Source organism: Microcaecilia unicolor, chromosome 1 (genome assembly GCF_901765095.1).
Source record: "Microcaecilia unicolor chromosome 1, aMicUni1.1, whole genome shotgun sequence".
Lineage (NCBI taxonomy): Eukaryota > Metazoa > Chordata > Amphibia > Gymnophiona > Siphonopidae > Microcaecilia > Microcaecilia unicolor.
Window position 1 is genome coordinate 72,038,453 of NC_044031.1, and position 27,823 is coordinate 72,066,275.

The 27,823-nt window shown below is 43.2% G+C and overlaps 1 protein-coding gene across 2 annotated transcripts in view; it reads left to right on the forward strand.

The window, feature by feature from the left end:
* Nucleotides 1–27,823, forward strand: part of ACTR3B (actin related protein 3B) — a 136,050-nt gene that overhangs the window by 105,581 nt on the left and 2,646 nt on the right. For both annotated transcript variants that reach the window (XM_030198436.1, XM_030198426.1), the window contains exons 10-11: nt 13,533–13,658; nt 22,529–22,612. In XM_030198436.1, the coding sequence (XP_030054296.1) occupies nt 13,533–13,658; nt 22,529–22,612 (210 nt within the window). The remainder of the gene's footprint in view (nt 1–13,532; nt 13,659–22,528; nt 22,613–27,823) is intronic.

A 27,823-nucleotide genomic window follows, 5' to 3' on the forward strand; every position in this document is an offset into this window, starting at 1 on the left:
ATCTAGGTGTCATCGTTGATGATACAGTGGGGGAAATAAGTATTTGATCCCTTGCTGATTTTGTAAGTTTGCCCACTGACAAAGACATGAGCAGCCCATAATTGAAGGGTAGGTTATTGGTAACAGTGAGAGATAGCACATCACAAATTAAATCCGGAAAATCACATTGTGGAAAGTATATGAATTTATTTGCATTCTGCAGAGGGAAATAAGTATTTAATCCCTCTGGCAAACAAGACCTAATACTTGGTGGCAAAACCCTTGTTGGCAAGCACAGCGGTCAGACGTCTTCTGTAGTTGATGATGAGGTTTGCACACATGTCAGGAGGAATTTTGGTCCACTCCTCTTTGCAGATCATCTCTAAATCATTAAGAGTTCTGGGCTGTCGCTTGGCAACTCGCATCTTCAGCTCCCTCCATAAGTTTTCAATGGGATTAAGGTCTGGTGACTGGCTAGGCCACTCCATGACCCTAATGTGCTTCTTCCTGAGCCACTCCTTTGTTGCCTTGGCTGTATGTTTGGGTCATTGTCGTGCTGGAAGACCCAGCCATGACCCATTTTTAAGGCCCTGGCGGAGGGAAGGAGGTTGTCACTCAGAATTGTACGGTACATGGCCCCATCCATTCTCCCATTGATGCGGTGAAGTAGTCCTGTGCCCTTAGCAGAGAAACACCCCCAAAACATAACATTTCCACCTCCATGCTTGACAGTGGGGACGGTGTTCTTTGGGTCATAGGCAGCATTTCTCTTCCTCCAAACACGGCGAGTTGAGTTCATGCCAAAGAGCTCAATTTTTGTCTCATCTGACCACAGCACCTTCTCCCAATCACTCTCGGCATCATCCAGGTGTTCACTGGCAAACTTCAGACGGGCCGTCACATGTGCCTTCCGGAGCAGGGGGACCTTGCGGGCACTGCAGGATTGCAATCCGTTATGTCGTAATGTGTTACCAATGGTTTTCGTGGTGACAGTGGTCCCAGCTGCCTTGAGATCATTGACAAGTTCCCCCCTTGTAGTTGTAGGCTGATTTCTAACCTTCCCCATGATCAAGGATACCCCACGAGGTGAGATTTTGCGTGGAGCCCCAGATCTTTGTCGATTGACAGTCATTTTGTACTTCTTCCATTTTCTTACTATGGCACCAACAGTTGTCTCCTTCTCGCCCAGCGTCTTACTGATGGTTTTGTAGCCCATTCCAGCCTTGTGCAGGTGTATGATCTTGTCCCTGACATCCTTAGACAGCTCCTTGCTCTTGGCCATTTTGTAGAGGTTAGAGTCTGACTGATTCACTGAGTCTGTGGACAGGTGTCTTTCATACAGGTGACCATTGCCGACAGCTGTCTGTCATGCAGGTAACGAGTTGATTTGGAGCATCTACCTGGTCTGTAGGGGCCAGATCTCTTACTGGTTGGTGGGGGATCAAATACTTATTTCCCTCTGCAGAATGCAAATAAATTCATATACTTTCCACAATGTGATTTTCCGGATTTAATTTGTGATGTGCTATCTCTCACTGTTACCAATAACCTACCCTTCAATTATGGGCTGCTCATGTCTTTGTCAGTGGGCAAACTTACAAAATCAGCAAGGGATCAAATACTTATTTCCCCCACTGTACGTTGAAACCTTCTGCTCAGTGTGCTGCGGCGGCTAAGAAAGCAAATAGAATGTTAGGTATTATTAGGAGAGGAATGGAAAACAAAAATTAGGATGTTATAATGCCTTTGTATCGCTCCGTGGTGCGACCACACCTCAAATATTGTGTGCAATTCTCGTCACCACATCTCAAAAAAGATATAGTGGAATTAGAAAAGGTACAGAGAAGGGCGACAAAAATGATAAAGGGGATGGGACGACTTCCCTATGAGGAAAGGCTAAAGTGGCTAGGTCTCTTCAGCTTGGAGAAAAGATGGCTGAATGGGAGATATGATAGAGGTCTATAAAATAATGAATGGATTGGAATGGGTAGACTTGAATTGTTGTTTACTCTTTCCAAAAATATTAGGACTAGGGGGCATGCATTGAAGCTACAAAGTAGTAAATTTAAAAAGAATCAGAGAAAATATTTCTTCACTCAACATGCAATTAAACTCTGGAATTTGTTGCCAGAGAAAGTAGTAAAAACAGTTAGCTTAGCAGGGTTTAAAAAAGGGTTGGATAGCTTTCTAAAAGAAAAGTCCATAAGCCATTATTAAAATGGACTTGGGGAAAATCCACTGCTTATTTCTAGGATAAGCAGCATAAAATGCATTGTACTGTTTTGGGATCTTGCCAGGCACTTGTAAACTGGATTGGCCACTGTTGGAAACAGGATGCTGGTCCTGATGGACCTTTGGTCTGTCCCAGTATGGCAATACTTATGTTCTTATGTTATAGAAAGAGAATAATGTAATATTCCTTATAATGTTTTCATGTATTGCTTTCTTTTATTTTTTTCCATTTTGCTTTGAAACTTGCATAAATAAATTATTTTAAAAAATGTTGCCGCTTATTCTTGCTATTCAAACCCTTGGATTCCAGAGAATCAAAGATTGAAAATCCCCTTTTGTTCACATTTCAAATGTTGCTGATTCTGTTCCCCTCACTGTGAACACTTTGGAAGGTGATCTATCACAAATAATTAAAATCATGTGCAGTTTAATAGTACTGCTAATGGAGCTTCAATATGTTGAGATTTTAAACTGCTCCGATGCTCATTGATCCTTATCCTGAACACTCTTGATGTTTGACCTTTGTAGATTTTGTCACAGGGTCACTGGACACAGTAGACTACATGATCCATGCCACACATAGTAGTATGCTTCAATTTATACTGTTTTGCATTAATACGATTAGCAAACTACCATCTGTAAAGTGATTTCACAAGTTTAGCAGTTCCCAAAGGGTGAATGTCCTGCCTTCAGTCTTTCTACTTTATCTGAACAATTATATGATTGTAACTCCAAAGGACATAGCACTTCCTTTAAATTTTCCCTCTATTACAGGGCTTCTCCACCCAGTCCCTGGGTCACACCTAGCCAGTCAGATTTTCAGGATATCCACAATGAATATGCATGAGATAAATTTGCATGCACTACTTCTATTCTATGCAAACCTATCTCATGCATATTCATTGTGGGTATCCTGAAAACCTGACTGGCTAGGTGTGTCCTGAGAACTGGATTGAGAACCCTGCTCTGCTATATGCTATTCTCAGTGGGGTGTGCTTAAACACTGGATGCATTGATAACACATTCCAATATTTATGCATTATATTCACAAAGGAGGCAATTCTATAATGGGGCACTTACATTTACACGTGTGTTACACGCATAAATGTACAGAATACTGATATTGATGTGCCGAATATAAAGATAGAGACAAAGCTGAGGTAGGCATTGCGGGGCTGGGGTAAGTTCACTGGAACAAACTGTGCCATGAGGGTGGGGATTACTGGAGCAAGATGGGGTGTGCCATGGAGGGTGGGGGTATGCATTGAGGGTGTGGCAAGAGGGTGGAGAGCAAGCTTGAGGTTGTGGCATGGGGGTGAGGAGCAGAGCAGGCTTGGGTGTGTCGCATGGTGGTATGGGGAGAAATGTAACTTGAGGGTATGTACCTGAAGGGAGAATAAAGAAGAGATTATGTAATGTGTGCTGGGGGAGAGAAAGATGGAGAAGAAGGGATATGAGTGTGGGCAGTGAGGAGAAGAAAAGGTGAGAGAATGTGTGTGGGGGGGAGGGAGAGAATGGAGAGGTAAAGTTATGAGCATGGCAGGAATCACGTCTGTGGTCGTGACCACCCTCAGACTTACCCTATTTCTGGGAATCAGTGTCTGTGCTGGTTTCTGTCTACTTCTGAGTTGGCTCTGTTTCTGTCTCTGTCTCTGGGTGCTGGCCACTTCCAGCATGGTGCTGATTGCCTCAGTATACTGCACCTGTGTGGGTTTAACCTCTCTGTGCCTCAGTATACTGTTCCTGAGTTAGCTTTATCTCTGTCTCTGTGGGATGGCTGCTCTAATTGCTTCACTACTCTACACTTGTGTGTATTAGGCCTCTCTGTACTTCAGTGGGCTGTTCCTGAGTTAGCTCTGTCTCAGGCTGGGTGGGCTGGCTGCTTCCAGCCTGACACTAATTACCTCACTAGACTACACCTGTGTGGGTTAGGTCTCTCTGGGCTTCTGTATGCTCCATGCCTGTGGCCTGAAGGGGTGACCTCATCTGTCAGGGCCTTCTTAAGGAGCTGGTGTTCTAGTCTTCAGGGCCTTTGCATTGCCAATGCCTCCGCAGTGCCTTAGGTCACGAGGTTAGTGTGCTGTTTGCACAGTTAGCTTTCCTTGTCTTTTCTTGTGGGCTTCCAGCTCTTCTGCTTTGCTAGTTACTATCACCTGTGGGCCTTGCCTTCTGGCTCAGGGTATTATTGCTCGTAGGCTTTCTGCCTAGTCTACTACTTACCTGTGGGCTTCTTGCTTTCCTGCTCAGGGTATTATTGCTCTGTGGGCTTTCTGCCCTTCTGTGTCTATTGTTCTGTGGGCTTCCAGCTCTTCTGTGCCCATTGCTCTGAGGGCCTCCAGTCTATCTGTGTATATCACTCTTATCTGTGGGCTTCTTGGCCTTCTGGGTGTATTACTGCGGTCTGGGGGTTTCCAGCCCTTCTGTGGGCTTCCAGCCTTTCTGGGTGTATCTCTCCAACCTGTAGGCTTTCAGCCTTTCTGTGTATATTATTCTCGGTGGGCTTCTAGTCTTTCTGTTATCCCGGTTCAGTGGCTCTGCTCCCTGTCTGAGGTTGGTTAGCGGCTGTTGCTGTAGCCATTTCTCTCCTTTCTATCTGTTAGCTACTGTAGCTCCAGTCTATCCCTTCCTCTGGCAAGCGTATCTGTCATTCCCATTCCCTTGAGCTTAGCTTGTATGTAGCTCCTGTGTCCTCTTCCCTGCCAAGCTAAGCTTCCATGGACATCCTGCCTGCCTAGTGTTTGGGTGAACCTGGATCCAGTCAGGCTGTGCCAGTTTCCCGAATCCTGTGGGAGAAGCCTGTATTGAGTATCCTGCTTCTCAAGCCTGAACCCTGCTGTAGGACATTGTTCCTGGATTCCTTGTTGCTTTCCTCTTCAGCTCCAGCCCAGCCACTCCAGTCCTGTCTACTTCAGCCCGTCTTAGGGTTGCCTGTTTCCTGTTGGGTGGTTTTGCCTGCTGCTGCCACCTCTGTGACAGCGGCCCAAGGGCTCACATTTCCCCGAGAGACCTGACAGCAGGGGAGACATTGGGGCAGACAGAATTAGAGGTCTTGCTGGGAGTTACAGGGAGAGATAACTGGGAAAGCAGGCAAGGATTGGGGAGGGAGAGATAGCTGGGAAAGAAAAAGGCCAGACGGGAATTTCAGGCCTGAGGAAGGTGTCAGGCCTTATGATGGAGGAATTCTGTACAAAAGTTTTTATAAATAAACCATGCAGAATGTTAAAATATTCTGTGCAGAAATTTGTTCATTTATTTTTATGCAGAATTCTCCCAGGAGTAGCCCAATTTTCATGCAAGCCTGATGTGGTTGTACCATCAATCTCTCTCGAATCATTTGTGTTTTTCCCTCTTCATATGACTGAGCAAACACTCAAGCCTTTGTATCTTTCCCAGCATGTTTACTTTCTGTCATGGTGTAAATTATTACTGTTTCTGCTGATAGGCTATTTTTAGGCATTTATCATTTTAGTAAAGAAGTATTTCTTTTGTACCTTTCTCCCTGCAGCTTTATATGATGGCCCTGTGTTCCAGAATTTTATTTATTTTCATTTTCTTATATACTGCCTGTAAACTATCAAAGCAGTGTACATTCAGGTACAGTAAGTGTTTTTCTGTCCCTGGAGGGCTTACAATCTAGCCCCGATGTTTACTAAGCCATGCCAGTTTGACAATGCCAACATAGCCCATTCAACATGGGAGGCAATGAAGGGTTAAGTGACTTGCCCAAATTCACAAGAGCTGCAGGGAGATTTGAACTGGGTTGCCCTGGTTCTCAGCCCACTGCTGTAATCATCATCTCCCAAATACAAAACAAAAAATATAAAAAGAAGATATTCAAAAACGATGAAAAAAGACAGAAAGTCCCATCTTGTTTATCCTCGACTCAAGCTGCATAACGATTTCCTTTATTCTAATTCCAGCTGAGTTTCAAAAAGTCTTCATCAGGAGGAAATAGCCTACCGGGAACTCCAAATTATAGCCTATCAGCTATTTGAAAGTTTCTATCATGTCCCCTATCCCTTTTCTCCTCCAGTGAGTACATTTCGAGTGTCTTAAGCCTCTTTTTGGGGCTTGTATTTCATAGCCTATATCCTTATAGTAACTCGTTTCTGACCTGTTTCCATCCACATTCTCTTTATAAATAAACGCACTATGCAAAGTGGGATCTAGACAGACACAAGTGCCTTCTTTTTTCTACTGACAATACCTCTAATTATGCAATCAAGCATGCAGCTAGCTTTTCTGTTTGCTTTTTTGCATTGGCTGGATGTCTTCAAATTATCTGAGATGATTACTCATAGATATTTCTTGTTGGACATTTTTCAGTTCTTCCCTGACTAATTAATATGAGGCTAATGAATTTTTTTGCATCTCAAATGCACATATATTGAAGCAATTTTTAAAACCTTTGACTACGTTTCCAGTTTTTTCACTGTAACTTGTTGTCAGCAGCTCACCCTGCCACTGTCACAGAAGCTAGATATCCCAGCCTTTTGCTTTAATGCTAGATCTTAAATTAAGTTCTTTAACTCTAGTTTTTTTTTTAACACCAAAGTTAGAGATCCTTAAATTTTCGTCCGGTCATGTCCTTTTCCATGTCAGCTAGTGAAGCTTAACTTTTATTTTACCCTTGGCTTTACTTTTTAATGGAACACATTTTAAAGGAATTTCATTGGGTAAATGGGTGTTCACCCATGGAAAAAGCCCCTTAAAAATTGTCTTGAGCCTTTTCTATAGAAGAGTATTATGCTGGGGTGGGACCAAGATGACCCAATGGATAATACATGCAAGAGATTTCATTTTGAAATACCCGCTTCTGCTTTTTCTCAGGTACTTCTGCACTTACAAAAGCACTGTAGGCAAACATGTTATGTTACATGTATGTTACCATGTATGTATGCAACTTACATAGTAACATAGTAACATAGTAGATGACGGCAGAAAAAGACCTGCACGGTCCATCTAGTCTGCCCACGATAAACTCATATGTGTATACCTTACCCTGATTTGTACCTGTCTTTTTCAGGGCACAGCCGTATAAATCTGTGCAGCAGTATTTCCCATCTCCCAACCACCAGTCCCTCCTCCCATCACCGGCTCCGGCACAGACCCCGTATAAAAAGTCTGCCCTCCCCCATCCTAGCCTCTCAACCACCAACCCCTCTTCCCCCTGCCACCCAATTTCAGTTAAGCTTCTGTGGATCCATTCCTTCTGCACAGGATTCCTTTATGCCTGTCCCACGCATGCTTGAATTCCGTTACCGTTTTCATCTCCACCACCTCCCGCGGGAGGGCATTCCAAGCGTTCACCACCCTCTCCGTGAAGAAATACTTCCTGACATCTTTCCTGAGTCTGCCCCCCTTCAATCTCATTTCATGTCCTCTCGTTCTACTGCCTTCCCATCTCCGGAAAAGATTCGTTTGCGGATTAATACCTTTCAAATATTTGAACGTCTGTATCATATCACCCCTGTTCCTCCTTTCCTCCAGAGTATACATGTTCAGGTCAGCAAGCCTCTCTTCATACGTCTTGGAACGCAACTCCCATACCATCCTCGTAGCTTTTCTTTGCACCGCTTCCATTTTTTTAACATCCTTCGCAAGGTACGGCCTCCAAAACTGAACACAATACTCCAGGTGGGGCCTCACCAACGTCTTATACAGGGGCATTAAAACCTCCTTTTTTCTGCTGGTCACACCTCTCTCTATACAGCCTAGCAACCTTCTCGCTACGGCCACCGCCTTGTCGCACTGTTTCATCGCCTTCAGGTCCTCAGATACTATCACCCCAAGATCCCTCTCCCCGTCCGTGTCTATCAGGCTCTCCCCACCTAACACATACGCCTCCCTTGGATTTCTACTCCCTAAGTGCATCACTTTGCATTTCTTCGCATTGAATTTTAATTGCCAAACGTTAGACCATTTTTCTAGCTTCTTCAGATCTTTTTTCATGTTTTCCACTCCCTCCGGGGTGTCCACTCTGTTGCAAATCTTGGTGTCATCCGCAAAAAGGCAAACTTTACCTTGTAACTCTTCGGCAATGTCACTCACAAATATATTGAACAGAATGGGCCCCAGCACCGATCCCTGAGGCACTCCACTACTCACCTTTCCCTCCTCCGAGCGAACTCCATTTACCACCACCCTCTGGCGTCTGCCCGTCAACCAGTTCCTAATCCAGTTTACCACTTCGGGTCCTATCTTCAGCCCTTCTAGTTTATTCAAGAGCCTCCTGTGGGGAACCGTGTCAAAAGCCTTGCTGAAATCTAAGTAGATGACGTCCATAGCCCGTCCTTGATTTAATTCTCCCGTCACCCAGTCAAAGAATTCAATGAGATTCGTTTGGCACGACTTCCCTTTGGTGAAACCATGTTGTCTTGGATCTTGCAACTTATTGGCTTCCAGGAAATTCACTATCCTTTCCTTCAGCATGGCTTCCATTACTTTTCCAATAACCGAAGTGAGGCTTACCGGCCTGTAGTTTCCAGCTTCTTCCCTATCCCCACTTTTGTGAAGAGGGACCACCTCCGCCGTTCTCCAATCCCTCGGAACCTCTCCCGTCTCCAAGGATTTATTAAACAAATCTTTAAGAGGACCCGCCAGAACCTCTCTGAGTTCCCTCAGTATTCTGGGGTGGATCCTGTCCGGCCCCATGGCTTTGTCCACATTTAGCTTTCCAAGTTGTTCATATACACTCTCTTCCGTGAACGGTGCTCTATCCAGTTCATTTTCAGGTGTACTTTTGCCAGTCCCTCTCGGTCCTTCCCCAGGATTTTCTTCAGTAAAAACAGAACAAAAGTATCTATTTAGCAAATTGGCTTTTTCTTCATCATTTTCTACATAGCGTTTTGCTGTATCTTTTAGTCTTACAATCCCCTTTTTAGTCTTTCTCCTTTCACTAATATACCTGAAGAAGTTTTTGTCTCCCCTCCGTACATTTCTAGCCATTTGTTCTTCCGCTTGCGCCTTCGCCAGACGTACCTCTCTCTTGGCTTCTTTCAGTTTCATCCGGTATTCCTCCCCGTGTTCCTCTACTTGAGATTTTTTGTATTTCTGGAACGCTAACTTTTTAGCCTTTATTTTCTCAGCCACTTGCTTTGAAAACCATATTGGTTTCCTTTTTCTCTTGCTTTTATTTACCCTCCTTACATAAAGGTCTGTGGCCCTGTTTATTACTTCTTTTAGCCTGGACCACTGTCCTTCCACTTCTCGTATGTCCTCCCAGCCCCTCAGCTCCTTCCTTAGGTATTCTTCCATTTTGTTAAAGTCAGCTCGCTTGAAATCCAGGACTTTGAGTTTAGAGTGGCTGCCATCCACATGAGCCGTTATATCAAAACAAACCGTTTGATGGTCACTGTTTCCCAGGTGTGCAGCCACTCGGACATTTGACACACTATCCCCATTCGTGAGCACCAAACTTAACACATTACCATTTGTAATTCTGTTACCCGGAAATGGCAACCGCCATTACGGAAAATGTAAGCCACATTGAGCCTGCAAATTGTTGGGAAAATGTGGGATACAAATGCTACAAATAAACAAACAAACCTTCCTTGAGTTACTGACTGACTGGTTAGTAAATTTTTAAAGTTTCCATTTAATATCCTCCTGCAGCTCTAGGGTATCAAGTATCTCTAAGCTAAATTAGAGGAGGCATGGCTGAAAAGAGCTCTCCTTATGCTTGGAGGAATCCTCACTTCCAGTTCAATCATTGTGTTCATGTCAGTGAGCAACAATTACATTCGAAATTACCAACAGTTTTGCATTATTATTTAACATGACATGATAAAATGTAGGGAGAAAAAAACTTAGGCAAACTTACTGCTCCTCATAGTAGCCCAACTCCTCAGCAAGTCCCTTTTTCAACATTTCACTCTGCCAGATTCTCGCTTTGCTTGAGCAGAGTACAAGTTCATGTGTGCAGTGGGATAAAATCCAAACCAGATCAGTATTCATGTAAAAGAAATGGAACCAGTTAGCATTCTACTACTACTACTACTTATCATTTCTAAAGCGCTACCAGACGTACGCAGCGCTGTACCTGTTTCACAGGATCTAACATTACCCCCAACCCCCATCTTATCTACTGTTATCTGTCGCTGCATGACCATGTATCATTCATTTGGTTTTCATACATTACACAAATCACAGGACCCTACAGCTACCCACATGGGAAAGACATTCATGCTTTTCTCTGAATGTAGATGGAGTAGAGAAGTAGCCTAGTGGTTAGTGCACTGGACTGACCACAAGGGAAGCCTGGTTCAAATCCTACTGCTGCTCCTTGTCAATATGGGCAACTCACATAACCCTCCATTACAATCTTATGTGTCCTTTTACAAAACTGTGGTAAGCACTAATGTGTGCTTACCGCAGCTTAAAATGGCATACCAAGGTGTCCCATGATAATTTTCGCATGTGTATGTGCAAACCACATGCTAAAATAAATTTCTAATTTTTTTTACAGAAGGGGCGTGTCTGGGGGAGGCAGAGAGTGGGCACATCGATGCAAATTAGATAGCATGTTGGCATTCCTGCACACTAATCGATTAATGTACGTGAGTCCCTACCACCTACGAAAAAAGGTGGCAGTAGGGGCTCATGCGCTAATGGAAAATTAGCGCATGGCCATTAATGGAAAAATCTGAAATTTGGCCATTTTACCCCATGATAAAAATGGCTTTAGTGCATGGGAAAGACCCACGTGAGGGTATGTGAAGGCCACATTTTGCCACAGCTTTGTAAAAGGGCCCCTTCAATTGTTAACCCTCTGGGGAACAAGGAACTATCTAGGGTATCTGAATGTAAACCATCTTAAGTTACTGCTGAAAAGGGTGTGAGCTAAATACAAATAAATAAATACAATCCAGTGCAAAATAAGCAAAAGAGGAGGGATGCTACATTGGGAAACAAGCCAAAAATTAAGAACATATATATATCTTCACAGATAAATTGTAAACTACTATAGAAAAGGACAGAATGACAGCAAAGAAGGTGAACATTTCTCAAAGGAAGATCACTCTCTTGAAGTTCTTAGAATAAAGGTGTTCAAATCATACTTCAGAAGCACACAGGAATGGAAAACTTTGGCAATCAGAATGATCAAACACTTTGACACGAAAGGACTCAATAGAGACTTTGGCAATCTCACCTATTATCAAATACAGGGCCATTGATCTGTAAACTGTCACTGTTTCCCTCCCACCCCCAAACCCTCTTTCACTGAGCTGTACTAACATATGCAAACAACCTAAAACCTAGATGTGTACTATTTAAGCTCAGTATAACAGTATTATTTCTTCATTGACCTGATGAAGAGAATAATATCGTAAACTTGTCAAAGATATCTTTTTATTGGACTAACAATGTATTACCTACAACTTGGTGGTTGTTTCTTACTTCCACATATCCAAGTGGGCTAACAGAGTAATCACAATTTTTCAGTTAAACCTCTTAAAAAAATTTCAGTTGTGCAAAACAATATCTGTAAGAGTAAATCTACACATGACAGAACCAGATATCTCTTGAGTTCACATAAATATTTTTTTGCAAGAGAAAAGATGTCAATAGATTATTGTTTCTGAATACTTGTCTGTGAACCCACCTTAGGAAAACTGCAGAAGATAGGTTGCAAATTCTTTGGTTGGTATTCTCTTGTCCTGTGCCCTTGCAGGTTTTCATATCATCTGTCCACTTTCATTATCCTTTAAATGCCAGGGTAATGTGCTTTATGAGCCTTTGTATCTTGTTGGTCTGTGTTCATAACTAGGAACTTTGTGAGTCTGGCTCAATGCTTCAAGTCTCTAAGCCAGAATTGGTCTGCAAGAGCGATCCATAATTTCCAGAATAAATAAATAAACCCTCTTTCTGCCGTCCCCAGAAATACAAAGTGATAGTCTTTTTTTTAAAGAGTATATTTCATGACTAGGATAAGGGGATCCTGGTGTATACATGGATGCTATAAAGTGGGACTCCTGACATAATTTCTTTGGTTGGAACCAAGGTTGTGCTGTTGCTGTTGAATGGATGGCCCTGACTTCAAGTGGAGGGACCGTTGCCCATCCAGGCCCACCAATGGCTCCTTCTTTGCAGCACACTTTCTTCTGGATACATACATGCATATGTAAAGGCATGTTATGATTCTGGGGGAGGGACCTGGAATCTGTGTGACAATTCAGAATGTTTTTACCTCTCTGCAGCTAGTAAATGAGATTCATTATAACCACTAAGTACATAAGTACATAAGTAATGCCATACTGGGAAAAGACCAAGGGTCCATCGAGCCCAGCATCCTGTCCACGACAGCGGCCAATCCAGGCCAAGGGCACCTGGCACTAGGTGGATTTGGCATCCAGCTAGGGTGGCACAATTTAAGGGGCGACTGTCAGCCTGTCTTCTGAAGTCTTAATGCAACCAGAGCTTCTGCGCACACTCAAGACCTGCTGGTTTGTGCCACCTCTGAATTTCCTAGGCCATGAGAGTGCACAGATACTCAGGGTTCTCATTGGCTGCTATGAGACTTGGGGTGACACACTGAGTGTTATGTCTTTGCTGCACTGGAGGGGGAAAAATGGGAAGAGAAACAGTTGAATACTATGGAGCTGGGAAAGTAGGGAAGAAGAGAGATTTCTGAAATACTCAGGGGGTTGGGTAAGAGGAGATATGGAGGGCTAGGTAAGGGAAGGAATGACATACTGGACACCTTGGGAGAGAAAGAGGGAAGAAAAGGAACAAGAGAGTTGCCAGACACCTCGTTGGGGGGAGGGGACAATAGAAAACATAGATAGATGCTGGACACCTTGGGGGGAGTAGAGAAGGGAAGGAGAGAGATGCTGGACACCTTGGAGAAAAGAGAGTAGGAAAAAGGAGAAAGATGCTGGACACCGTAGGGGGAGGGGAGAGGAGGAGAGAAATGGTGGACACCTCTGGGAGGGAAGAAAGATGATGCTGGATACCTTGGGAGAAGGAAGGCCTTGAGCTGTGAGCTGCATCTTAGTTGGGGGCAGGGGACAACACACAGCTGAAGGTTAGCCTATGGTATCAGATACCCTTGGGCCGGTCCTAATAACAGCTGCAGTCAGGTAGGGGTATATGGGCTCCGGTCGTAAGGTCTTTTTTTAATGATGATAAGTGGTGTAGCAGAGAAAATAGAACAAGAATGGGGAGGAGTGGTAGAAGAGTGAGGGAGCTGCGCAATCTGCATGCATTATAGTTGGAAACATTGTCTATCTTTGCATATATCTTGCCATTTTTGAAGCAGTTGCTGTTCCTAGAAAAAGAATTGATTAATTTCTTTGCTGTCTTTCCTTTCTATTCTGTAGAATGTAGTTCTATCTGGAGGTTCTACAATGTTTAGAGATTTTGGGCGCCGGCTACAAAGAGATTTGAAGAGAGTTGTGGATGCTAGATTGAAATTTAATGAAGAGCTTAGCAGCGGACGAATAAAGGTATTTTAGAGCTTGCAAATAAAGAGGAGGGAGGAGCATTGACCCTATCCATGGTAGTGTTAACAAATACAATTTTGTCAAAAATACTTTGGCGTAGTAGACCAATTTATATGTTTTAAGGAAACATACTCTTCCTTGGCATTCTTACCAGACCAGTCCAGAACTTGTGAGTTATGTCTGTTGACCAGCGAATGGAGACAGAGAAGTAACAAAAAGTCTTGTGTGTTTCCTACCGATCTGTCAGCCTGGCAATAATTGCTCTAAATAAGTGCTGATCAACTTCCACCAGGCTATTTTAACTGTATTATGCTCAAAGAAAAGCAGCAGGTGGTAAGTGCACTGCTGCTGGGGTGGAGCGTGAGGGGAGCAGGATTTTCTGCCTTTTGGCTGGTCACTAAAGAACTGGTGTTCCAGGGCACGTACACATGTCTCTGGAATTACTATTTGCTGTATATGCATGGTCCAAAGCACTGGGCTGGCATTTGGAAGAATACTGCTCATCTGAGGTAGCTGTTGGGAGCGCCTTCACCAGTGAGGCTCTTGTGGTTCGCATCTTCTTTGCCATCATTTGCACTCTGTACCAATTACTAAGGACAGGAGACCTTGGTGATACCAAGTTGTCTCTGTGTCTCAAAAATGCAATAATCACTTTGGGGTCAGTATATCAAAGTGATTTTAAACAGGCAGGAGAGGCTTCTGCCCACTTAAATCATGCTCAGTGGCCTGGCCACTGATATTCAGCGACACTTTAACCAGGCAGTGCCACTGAATATCAGCACTAATCAACCAAACTGAAACTTGGTAGGAGAACTTCCTTCATATTTTATGTTTTGTAAAGCCTTAAAAAATTTATTTACCAATGTTGATTACTATATTTGATTATTAATACTGCTATGTATTTTCCCTCAAGTGTTGAGGCCTTCTTTTATTATTGTGATCTGCTTAGAATTTAGTAGAAATAAGTTGAATATAAGATCCTAAATAGAATAGAATAAGGGCATTATGGGATGGAGTTGTGGAGGAGCCAGCAGTTATGCGGGTGTCTGCATAGCTATCTATCCAGGCATTGGCACTGAATATTGGGCAGTTCATAACTAACTTCCGGGTGGTAACCTGAGGGGTTTCTGGTGCTCTCTCCCTCACCCCAGAAGACAAGAGCCCCCAACATGACCCCCTCCAGGCCTACCATTGATAGCCCTGGGGTTCCTAATTAGCAGGGGCTAGGGATTGCAGCAGCCATTTTGAGGCCAGAGCCATGAAGGGCAGGAGGGAGTGGCATCGTTCCTGCCATCAGGACCCTCTAGATCACCAGCGTTATCAAAGGCAAGCCTGGGGGGGCCTATAGGGAGTGGAGGGATGGGGGTCTGGCTGAGGACTCTTCGTGACTGGGGGAGGGAGACTTGGAGGGGGTGAGGGCACCTACTTTCCCTTATGTAGGTCCCGGCTGATATTCAGCTGGGGCTTTTAGAGATGTCTTAAAGTGAATATCGGCCAGAACTTGCATAATATCTAGTGGCCAGTTTATGCAGCATGGCCCCAGATATTCAATGCCAGTGCCTGGACATAGCCTGGTATTGAATATTGGGGCCTAATTCTGCCCATTGTAATCCACAGGGTACAGGGAGAGCTGGAATCTACAATGCCCTGCAATTATTTCCCCGAATCCTCCTGTGCCTTGCAGTCTTCTCCCCAGGCAAGACCAGGGGGTTAAATATGCCTCCTCTCCTTCCTGGTCTTTAGCCTCCCTTAAATGCCCAGCTCCAACCTAGACAGCCACCTTGTCCTGCCGTCCAGGCAATGTTCCCTCCTTGGGGCCCTCCCCAGATGCTTCCCCCTAGTTTTACCAACTGCTTGTGACAACAGTTCCGCAGTGAGGCGAGTCTCTCAGCGTTTCACACAGTCTGCATTAATTCCCAAACTAAATCCAACTTTCAGACAGGGACAGTCTCTTCTCCCAGCCTGTCTTTCTGTTTTCCTCTGTTCCCCCTCTCCTCTTCCACCCCCTCTCCTCAGTTTCCTTCACCTTGGTCTTGTTAAAGAGCGCACACTTGTTTCTAACATAAATGAAACAGTTCTCTGGTTTTCCCTTGTTTTCCTTTAACACAGTCAATCTACACAATCCAGCTTGTTCAGCTTCAACCTTTGTTTCACTCCCCTCCTACTAGCAGGTTAGGGAATGTAAGGGTCCCACCCTTTCTTTGTCAACACTAACTCCTGACAACCTCCTACTTGACCCAGGTTGAAACCTTCATTCATTAATTCACCTCTGATGTAGCCACCTTTTCCCTCCCTTTATTAGGCCGGAGAACCAAGCTGCCATCAGCCCTTTTGGATCTCTACCTTTAACTCTGGCCAAAGCAGAAATGTCCATAGGCTCCTCTTCCATGCTGTCTTCTCTCTCTCGACCCCCACTCTCCACCGGTTGCCAATCCATAGGCTCGTCTACAATCCTCTCTTCCAGCTGCTCATCATCCACCTGATTAATCCTTCCCAGATCCTCCTCCCTCCCCTTAGCATTCTGGGACTGGTAGTGTGGATAACTCTTCCTGGCTGTCCCCTGTATCTCCCTCAAGGGCTGCTGGGAATTGTAGTCCTTGGGTAGCTCTGTTCTCTCTGAGGAAGGTGACCAGCTGCTTTCTCTGACCTGTTTGATCCTTGGGGACTGGAATCTACGGGCTCTGCCCTCCCGTGTGGGTTTAGGACACCCTAAAGGAGACCTTCTCCTTCCTGCCTTAGCTGTTTCCCACTCCGTGCCCTCGTACTCTTCACACCATGACTACCACTGATTGAATATTGACCAGTTTGCTTTTAACTGGAGCAGTGTGCAACAGCCTTTGAGACAGTGGCTCACTAGAAAATGCGGGAAGTTAATCGAGAAAGCAGAAGGAAGTCTAATGCCATTCTCAGTGCTATGGCCAGTGTCAGCTAGTACCAATCATATTTTAACTCACAATTCTAATTCTTTCAAAGGCCCAGCATATGTACTTAAACATACAATTTAAATGTAGAGTAAGACAAAAAATTTTGGGGAAAAAGCTTCAGAACCCTTCCTCTACCACTTAATTATTTTTATAGGTGGCAGGATTTCTCAGGGTATAAAAAAACACCCCATTCAAGTCCTTAAAACTCTGTTTGCATTTTAGTCTTTATAGATACCTTGTTCTTCTAATTGTGACTCTAAATGTTTTTATACAAAAAAATTAACTTTCATAAGTGCTGTCACTGCTCCATGAATCAACCCCACAGACTGTGGCCAGAGTTTGGCCAAATGGTTGTCTCAAGTTGTGGCGAATCTTATGGTATTCTGTCGCACTCTAAGTCTTTGAGCTTGTGACAAGAGGAGAGGAAGATGTACTTTTCTCTGTTTTTTTCTGCCTTGTGTTTTAGCATTCAAAATGTTGATGTGGAATTTCTGGGTCTGCTCTAACTTGGAAGATAATTCTTCCAGGAGTGCCTTCCTTGTGGGTTTTACACACCTCGGATGTCCTCCACATCTCATCTCAGATGCTAAGCAAGGATGAGCCAGTACTTGGATGGGAGACCACCTGAGAATTCCAGATGCTGTAGGTTTTTCACTTCTTTTTTCTTCCCGCCTGCTTTGCCAGGCAGGTGGCAACTCTCTCATTGACCTTGTCCTTTCGCCATTCCCCTTTCTGCAAAGGCTACTGGGCGCAAGAGCAGGCTTCCCGCACTGCCTCATTGAAGTAGGGGCACGTGTGCCTGTCCCTGAGGTGAAAGCCTCTTCTCGCACACTGCTCTCCCCAGCTCTTTATCTTACCTGCCCCATAAAGAATTCAAAGCAGACCTTTCCCAGTGCAGCTGAGGAAGGACCTGAGAGAAGCAGGGAGTAAATCTTTGGAAAAGGCAAACTTCTTTCTCCAGCGTCCGGGGAAAGCTATGCTTTGGTTTAAGTACATAAGTATTGCCATAGTGGGACGGACATCCTGTTTCCAATAGTGGCCAATCCAGATTACAAGTACCTGGCAAGATCCCAAAACAGTACAATACATTTTATGTTGCTTATCCTAGAAATAAGCAGTGGGTGTTCCCCAAGTCCATTTTAATAATGGCTTATGGACTTTTCTTTTAGGAAGCAATCCAAACCTTTTTTAAACCCTGCGAAGCTAACTGATTTTACTGCATTCTCTGGAAACAAACTTCAGAGTCTAATTACAAGTTGAGTAAAGAAATAGTCCTGGCATTTTTGGAAAGAGTAAACAACGATTCACATCTATCCTTTCCACTCCACTCATTATTGTATAGACATCTATCATATCTCCCCTCAGCCATCTTTTCTCCAAGCTGAAGAGCCCAGAGAAGTCACTCAGATATGGGAAATGAGAAAGAAAAAGTCATCTGGACCTGGAATTGCTTCCTTGAAACTGAGAACGCCATGTAGCGTGTGTGAGTGCAATCCCCGGAGCTGGATCTAGAGGGCCAGCTTCCACATACAGCGGCATAGGACCTGGAAGCCACTCTTGCTTTTTCCTCTACCCTCGCCCCTTAGGACCCCAATGGTTAGGAAAGAGTTTCCCCCTTCAGCCACAGAGAAATTTGGAGTACTGGCCTGACACAAGGGGCCGGAAGGCCACCACACCTGCTACAAACCGAAGGGCACTTGCTCCCGCATCCCTTGCAAAGTGGGAGATGGCAGAGAAAATGTGTAGCCCGTATGGGTAGGTGTCGCGGGTGAGTTGTCACAGAAACACATCCCATGTTGGGTCCTTCAAATAACAAATCCTGATTGTCTTACTCCTGAAGGCACTCTTGTGCCTTTTTGTTTTGCTCTGTTTGGATTAGTATGCTTTGGGCCCTCTCTTTTCTTCTCTGTAATATAGATAAAATCTGGCTTACTATCATTGATGAAGTCAAAAATTACCTGTCTTTATGGCTTGTTCTTCCACAGTGGAATCTCAACCTGGTCCTCAATATCCCATTGGGCCTTTTGAGTTGAGCCTCACTGAAGAATCTCAACCTGAAGGGAATGTTTCTGGTAGCCATTTGTTCTGCCAGACGGGTATTCAAATTGAGGCCTTGTCCTTGTCAGAAAATGCCATCTCTTATTGAACAGTGCCTTCATTTCTGCTGAAAGTAGCTTCTCCATTTACCCCCTAATTCTGTATCTAGTGCTCGAAATCACATGTGCAAATTTGGGCACACACAATTTAATTGCCAAATCAGTCAATTTAGTGTTGATAATTGGGTGCTAATAATTAGTGTTAATTGGTATTAATTAAAATTGACATGTGCATCATTAGGCACTGAGGCCCCTGTGTAAAATTTACACGTGGTTCAGAAAAGGGGCAAGGCCATGGGAGAGGCATGAGCGGATTAGGGGCATTTCTGGAATTTGTGCTCAGTGTTACAGAATAAGGGAACTCCACGCCTAATTTAGGCATGAAAATTTACACCAGGCTTCAATTGGTGTAAATCCTTGTGCCCAAAATTGGACATGAATCCTGGTGTCAAATGCCATTATATAAATGGCACCCAACCCTGAGCACTGTTTATAGAATAGTGCTTAGCACTAATTTTTATCGACACCAGTTTTTCAGCGCCATATACAGAATTTAGTCCTTAATATGAATCAGGTGCTTTTTTTCTCCTGGCCTTTTCAGAGCTTGGGAGATTGGAGTCATTAAATAAACTTCATAAGCTGGATGGCCATAGAGTCTTATTACTCTATTTGTAGGTGAACAATTCTTTCCACAAGTTGGATAGGCTTTTTATGCTGTTTCAGGTGTCACGCAAAGGGTAAGCAGCCTCTACATCCTCCATAGTATGATGGATTAAGGGCTGCAATTGAATCAGTGTACATCATTAATTGGAAGGTGGTTCTGGTGGTCCTGTGGGATCATTCCACCCAGGCTCTGGTGGCTTCCTGGGCAGAGGCCTGGCAGTTGCTCTAGCAGTCATTTGCGAGGTGACAACTTGGTCTTCATTGCATTCCTTTGTGAAGCACTAAAAGACTGATGTTCTAGCCAGAGTTGATCCCAGAAAACAACAGGGAAACAGTCTGCAAAAGCCACTGTTATAGTGTCAGAACTATACACACCAAAACAGTATAGTGGAGCAGTCATATAAGAAATATGATGTTAGTGCAATACAAATGATACACAAGAATAGCAAGCATGGAAGAACATTCATATTACACAGATATGGACTTAGCAATCAGGAAAGTCCTGTTTTAGAGGGCACTAAGTCAGTTTTTTAGTTCATCTTAGTAAAAGGTCCCCTAAGAGGGGCATAATCGGAAGGGACCTCCTCGTTTCAATTTGGACGTCTTCGTAAAATGTCCCCATCCAGAGGCGGGGAAACCCGTATTTTCGAAACAAGATGGACGTCCATCTTTCATTTCGATAATACGATCAGGGACGCCCAAATCCTGAAATTTAGTCATCCTTAGAGATGGTCATCCCTAGACTTGATTGTTTCTGATTTTCGGCGATAATGGAAATTAAGGACGTCCATCTCAGAAACGACCAAATGCAAGCCCTTTGGTCATGGGAGGAGCCAGAATTTGTAGTGCATTGGTCCCCCTGACATGCCAGGACACCAACTGGGCACCCTAGGGGGCATTGCAGTGGACTTCATAAATTGCTCCCAGGTACATAGCTCCCTTACCTTGTGTGCTGAGCCCCCCAACTCCCCCCCAAACCCACTACCCACAACTGTACACCACTACCATAGCCCTTACGGGTGAAGGGGGGCACCTAGGTGTGGGTACAGTGGGTTTGTGGTGGGTTTTGGAGGGCTCGCTGTTGCCTCCACAAACGTAAAAGGTGGGGGGGATGGGCCTGGGTCTGCCTGCCTGAAGTGCACTGCACCCAGTAAAACTGCTCTTGCTACCTGCATACTGCTGTGATGGACCTGAGTATGACATCTGAGGCTGGTATAGAGGCTGGCAATCAATATTTTTAAAGATGTTTTTTGAGGGTGGGAGGGGGTTAGTGACCACTGGGGGAGTAACGGGAGGTCATCCCCGATTCTCTCTGGAGGTCATCTGGTGATTTCTGGTACCTTTTTGTGCCTTGGTCGTAAGAAAAACACGACCAGGTAAAGTTGTCCAAGTGTTCCTCAGGGACGTCCTTGTTTCTTTCGATTATGGGTCGAGGTCGTCCTAGTGTTAGGCCCGCCCCAAGTCCCGCCTTCACTATGCCTCTGATATGCCCCCTTGAACTTTGGCCGTCCCTGCGACGGAGTGCAGTTGGGAACGTCCAAAATCATCTTTCGATTATACCGATTTGGACGACCCTGTGAGAAGGACGCCCATCTTCCGATTTATGTCGAAAAATGGGCGTCCTTCTCTTTCGAAAATGAGCCCATTAGTGACTCAAGGTAAAATGTGGCATATAACCATGCAAAAAAGGCAAATGAGTAAATGTAACACAAATGAAACAAAACAGTGATACTTGTATGTTCACAAAATAATCCTGTAAGAAAATAACATTTGCAGGTAATTCCTGATCTGCATTTCCTCATGCTCAAGTGGACTAACACTATGATCACGTCAATTCACTCAAACATTTGGTTAAAATGATATACCTAAAGGGTGTTTGAAGGGACAGATAGAAATAGCGCATTACATTAATTAGTCTAGAACAGTTGTTCTCAATCCAGTCCTTTGGTAATATCTAACTAGTCAGGTTTTCAGGTTTAACATTTATTTTAGCCCTTTGGGCAAATTACTCAAATATTTGAATTTATCCTATTATATTTATGCAGATGATGTTCAGATAATGGTTCCTATTACTTCAAATATGTTAGAATCATTTGAACATATACAGTATTGTTTTTCCAAGATTTCTAGATGGATGACAGACAACCGATTAAAGTTAAAATCAGATAAAACTGTTTTGCTTTGGGTTAATGGTAAATCTTTACCATTCTTACCTATTAATCTCATTTTAGATGGGAAAACTATTTCATTTGAGAACGCTATCAAAAGTCTAGGCATCAGGAGCAATTCTGACTTGAATGGTAGTTATCATGTTAAGAAATTAGTAACAGCTACCTTTTTAAAACTTAGATGTTTGCGACAGGTCTGTTCTTATTTCTCATTAGATGATATGCATAAAATAGCTCAAGCATTGATTTTCTCCGGTATTGACTACTGTAATCCCCTCTTTTTAGGATTATCCTCTAAATATCTATCTAAACTTCAGCTGCTCCAGGATACTGCTGCTTGTTTGTTTCTTAAGACTAGATACGACCATGTCACTCCTTTGTTTTTGACTTTATTTGGCTGCTTGTCCAGGCCAGGATACATTTTAAGATTTTATATCTGGAATTTAAAATAATGAATGGTCTTTGTCCAGCATATCTTTCTGTGCTTATCACAATTCAGTCTCCAAAGCTACCACCGGGACTCTGCATGCCAAACTTCAACAGCTGCTTTTCTCTAGACCTCGGTTGGCCGTTACTTCCAAGAGACTTTTTGTCATTTATGATCGTTTTTGTAGTTAGTATTTCATACATTCATTTCCTTTTTATTGTTTTCCTTTTTTGTTTTTAATTTGTTTGAACTCTGTTTTTTTTTACTATTGTAAACCATTCTGAGCCTTTGGGTGGATACGGTATATAAAATCTTTTAATGTTATGTTATATAAATTAAGCATTTTGTCCATTTTCACTGTAGGGAGGGACAGGATAGCAGAAAGCTTTGTGTAATTTTACAGGCATGGAATTCATGTGAAGGAGAGACAAGAAGAATAAGGCTGGGGGACCCTCTCTAATCCAATGGTAAAATCCGTGGTGTATTTAGTTAGCAGTTTCAGGGAATGTTGAATATAGGATTGCTTCTGTTCGGGTCAAAGTGGAAGAAGCACACTGTGAGATGTTTGCATAATCTGCACCACTCTATCTTTCAGCCAAAACCCATTGATGTTCAAGTGATAACTCACCATATGCAGCGCTATGCGGTTTGGTTTGGAGGATCCATGCTTGCTTCAACGGTACAGTTTTAATAATTTCCTTTCCCTATTTCAATTTTTCTTCTTGCACACAGTCCCTTATAAGTGGGTCTTCCAATTTTACATTTACACCACTAAAAACACCCCATATGCAAACAAATTAAGTGGCCCTATTAGGAAAGGGCATTAAGCCCTAATGTCTGGTTAACACATGACAAAAGGCTTACTGCAGGGCGCTTTAGTGTTTTATGGTAATTTCCCTGTTGTGGTGCACCTAACACATGGTAACTATTTTTAAAAAATATAGTTTAGAGAAGGCATTCCTGTACTATTCGGCTAGCGTGTTCTGATTAGTGCGTTCTAACAGATAATGAAGTGTTAATATGGGAATACTTAGCGCCTCCTAAATAAGGAGTGGTAAATGCTCCCCCAGTAACTCCACAGCTAGCACAAGTGCTACTGAATACATTAGCACAATCTGCATGAAAATATTATTTTAAAAAGCTAAAATGTGCTGCATTGAATCTGGGCTTAGAGCATGGGAAAATCTCATGTTAAAACATGCTAAACCCCGATTCTAGCACTTTTTAGTAGAAGGAGTCCTAAAATTGGTGTTTATTGGATAAAGACAGGAAAAACACTACTTCCCCTAGTACCTTCTCCAACCTCCCCTCAGTTTTTTGTGCCTTTTCTGCACTGATGACTCCTAAGCAGTGGAGTAGCCACTGGAGAAAGGGGGGTGAGGGAGGGATCTTGAGGGCCTGGGCCTCCGCAAATTGGATTCAGGCCCCTCCCCAAGCTCTTCTGATTTAGCTAGTGGGGGTCCCCAATCCCCTCCAACAAAATCCTTCCTCCAGCGCTGTTCGCTGCCACATGCTGCCTGCTCTGCTTCCTCCTGCAGCATGCATGCTGAGTTATAGTGAAATTTAGCATGCATGATGTTTTGCACATGATCAATTTCATAAAAACTGAGCATGCGTACTGCAGGGGGAAGCAGGGCAGGAGGCGTGTGGCAGTGAACAGTGCTGGAGGAAGGCTTCTGCTGGCAGAGCTTGGGGACCCCCCACCAGCCCAGGTATGAGGGGTTGTTGCAGGGGGGTAGAGAGCAGTGGGGAGGCGAGGCAAAATGTGCCCCCCCCCCGTGGGCTCAGGCCCCTCCCAAAATTGAGGTCTGGCTACGCACCTGCTCCTAAGTAACAAACATACATATTTGATTCCACTGTGTAAGGTAGCTGTGATTTTTTTTTACTTCAAAGAACCTCAATTAGCTACAGAATAAATACCTAAATGTGCAATTTGTAAATGCGTAAGTAGAGGAGTGTGGTAGCCGTGTTAGTCCACTCTTAAGGTTATCAATAGAAATCAAACAAAATAAAACATGGAAAAGAAAATAAGATGATACCTTTTTTATTGGACATAACTTAATACATTTCTTGATTAGCTTTCGAAAGTTGCCTTTCTTCGTCAGATCGGAAATAAGCAAATGTGCTAGCTGTAACGAAGGATGCTATATTGGAGAAACAGGCCAGATGCTTAAGACAAGATTCAATTTACATAGACATCACATGAACAATACTGGTGCCAGTAGGGCTCCCACCCCTGTTGGTCAGCATTTTACAGGACCAGGACAATGTACCAGTGACTTCACAGTGAGAATCCTGAAAGGTAACTTTAAAACCATATAAGAACGTAAGACCTTTGAAGTCAGAATGATTGAATATTTTAACACCCAACAGAAAGGACTTAACAAGGATCTGGGGTTCCTAGCCCATTATAAACCATAAAGCTGTATTTCTATGTTGATCACCCCACCTCTCACCTATCCACACCCATCCTGTTAGAATATCAATGATATGCTTTGATGTCCCCATGCATACCTCCTACCCACCCCCATCCTCCCACCCTGTCAGACTGTCATAGTAATGCTTGAATGTTTTCACTTATATGCACTGTCAGCTAGCACATTTGCTTATTTCCGATCTGACGAAGAAGGGCAACCTTCGAAAGCTAATCAAGAAATGTATTAAGTTATGTCCAATAAAAAAGGTATCATCTTATTTTCTTTTCCATGTTTTATTTTGTTTGATTTCTATTGATAACCTAAATGCATAAGAAAAGAGATGCTAGTTATAAATAAAATATTTTAAAAACTTCATAAAAAAACTTTATAATTTCAAATGTAACATATCACCAATCCTGTCTGATATATAAGAAATATTCAGAAAAATAAAAATCCAGAAGATAATGGGGCTTATTTTCAAAACAGAAAAATGTCCAAAAAGCGGCAGATGGAAATTTTTTTTTTTTGCTAAAACATCCAAATTGCTATTTTCAAAATCCATTTTTAAAACCTTTTTCTATGCAGTTCATATGCAGTGTGTCCAAATCACAAGGGAGTGTGTTGGGGCATGTTGGGGGTGGGATTTGGGCATTCCCAAAACGTGGATGTTTTTCTGCCATAGCGGAACAAATCAAGAACATCCAAGGCTAAAAGTTAGATGTTTAATTCTTGACTTACTTCAATCATGACTAAGTCACAAAAAGGTGCCCTATATGACAAAATGACCAATGGAGGGATTAAGGCATGACCCCTTTTACTCCCCCAGTGGTCACTGACCCTCTCCCACCCCCTCACCCCAAAGATGTGAAAGAAACAGTACATACCAGCTTCTTTGACAACTTCACATATTATGACCAGACCTATTAGAGTAGCCACCTAGGCTGGCATGGGAGCAGCTAGCTCTGGGACCTTGAGCAGATCGAACCACCTACAAGGCTAACCGAACATGCCAAGAATAGAAAAAGGAACTGGCCGGGAGCAGGAAGCGGCCCAGCTACAGAGCATTGCGATGGGGAGGCAATACCGCTGCTTTCTACAAAGAGGACCCTATTATTCTGAACCTATGCCCATCAGGCTATAAGATCTTACACTGGACTAGAAATAGGAAAAGAGGCGGGGGAATTGCACTGATCTACAGATCCTTTCTAAAGGCAGAAGCCATAGTGGAATCTATTACACCATAGTTTGAAATCGCCTTAATAAAAATCAAGGACCAAGCCCTACAAAATCAACTATGCTGCATCCTATTCTACAGATCCTCTGGAAGCTTGAAAGCGATTCAAACAAACTTTATGGATTTCATCTCTAACACATGTATAGCCAACCCCAGTACAATGCTAATAGGAGACATCAACCCACATCTAGATAACCAGTCAACAGAGAGCTCCAAAGAATGCAATGAATTCCTTCAACTATGGGACTTCCAGTGACCATCAGTAAACACAGCCCACGTCACAGGCCATCCCATAGACCTACTAGTCTACAGATTCTCACAAGACAGTAACTTTAAAATACAGAACCCGAGATGGACAGAAATACCATGGTATGACCACTTCAAACTGAACATGAACCTCTACTTGAAAGAATACATATGTCACCCAACACAAACATGCACACCATACAGATCATGAGGAAAGATTGATGCAACCAAATTCTGGACAGCCATATAAGAAGATCATTGGTTACCAGTGATTAACATGGAAGAATTCCTATTGGAATGGGACAAAAGGAGCACTAACATACTGGACGCAATAGCTCCTATGAAAACAAAAACCAAACAGAGATGAAAAGCAGCCCCATGGTTTGATAACAAACTGAAAATGGTAAAATCTCAAAGCAGAAGATTAGAACAGGCCTGGACAAAAAACAAAATTGATACAAAAAAAATGAATGCAAGGAAGCACGTAATAAGTACAAGGTCAAATAAGACAGGCTAAAAAGAAATTCTATAAAGAACATATAAGCTTAGACTATAAAGACACAAAGAAATTATACAAATTTATAAAAAATCTAACAAACTCCAAACCTTTGATGACAGCGAATGATGATCCCTGTCAGCAAACGAACTTGCCAAATTCTTCAAAGAGAAGATCCTCAACCTAAAGAAGAGTCTACCACAAGACAGCACAAACCTCAAAACCCTCATAGATGAACGTGATCGCCCACCAGAAGAAGCCCCAGCAGACAAGACATAAACCACCATCACACAACCAACAAATGAGACAGTAGCTGAAGCATTAAGAAAATTCTCCTCTGCCTTCTGCATGCTAGACACATGTCCCAACCAAGTACTAAAAGTTTCCCCTAACTAGATCTAATTGATAGACCAACTCACCTCCTATCTGAACTACATGTTTCAGGAAGGCCGCTTCCCGTCGGAAAAAGGCAACTTACTGGTCATACCAATCCAAAAGGATGTCAAGAAAAACATCAATGACACCTTGAACTACAGGCCAGTGGCATTCATATCTTTAACAACTAAAATAATGGAATGCATAGCGGCCAACCAGCTAATGGACTACATCAACAAATTCTCCATACTACATGAATCTCAATCAGGCTTTAGATGTAAGCACCGAAACAGTCCTGACTACACTATTGACCAACTTCAAAAAGGAAATTGCAAATGGAAAAATCATTCTCCTACTACAATTTGACACGTCAAGCACTTTCAACATGGTTGACCATCAGATCCTCAAAAGAATACTCAGCAAAATTGGAATTGGATGGAAGGTACTGAAATGGCTCCTAGGATTCCTGACTACCAGATCCTATCAAGTGAAGACAATTTACTCCCTCTCTCCTCCATGGAAAGCTGAATGCTGGGTCCCCTAGGGTTCGCCACTCTCACCAATACTATTCAACTTAATGATGGCTCTCCTTGCCCGAACACTGTCTAAACAAGGTTTCAACCCCCTTATATATGCCGATGATACGTTAATATATATCCCATTCAAAAATAATCTGTACGAAATTGTGACCAGGATTACAGATGGCATAAGCATAATGGAATCCTGGGCATCGTCATTCAAACTGAAACTGAACAAAGAGAAAACACACTGTCTGATACTCTCATCACCACAGAATACCGACCACTTCCCAAATATCAGCACCATGGGTACATCCCTCCCAATATCTGACAACCTAGGAGTTGCCATAGACCACTATTTATCCTTCAATAAATAAATCTCACACACCATGAAGAAAATGTTTCAAACCATGTGGAAATTGAAACATATAAAACACTACTTTCCCCCCCCAAACCCACCTCCCCACTCCCCCCGTTTTCTATTTCTGTTGATGGCTCTCTCATTCTCCCTGTCTCCTCAGCTCGAAACCTTGGGGTCATCTTTGACTCTTCTCTCTCCTTCTCTGCTCATATCCAGCAGATTGCCAAGACCTGTCGTTTCTTT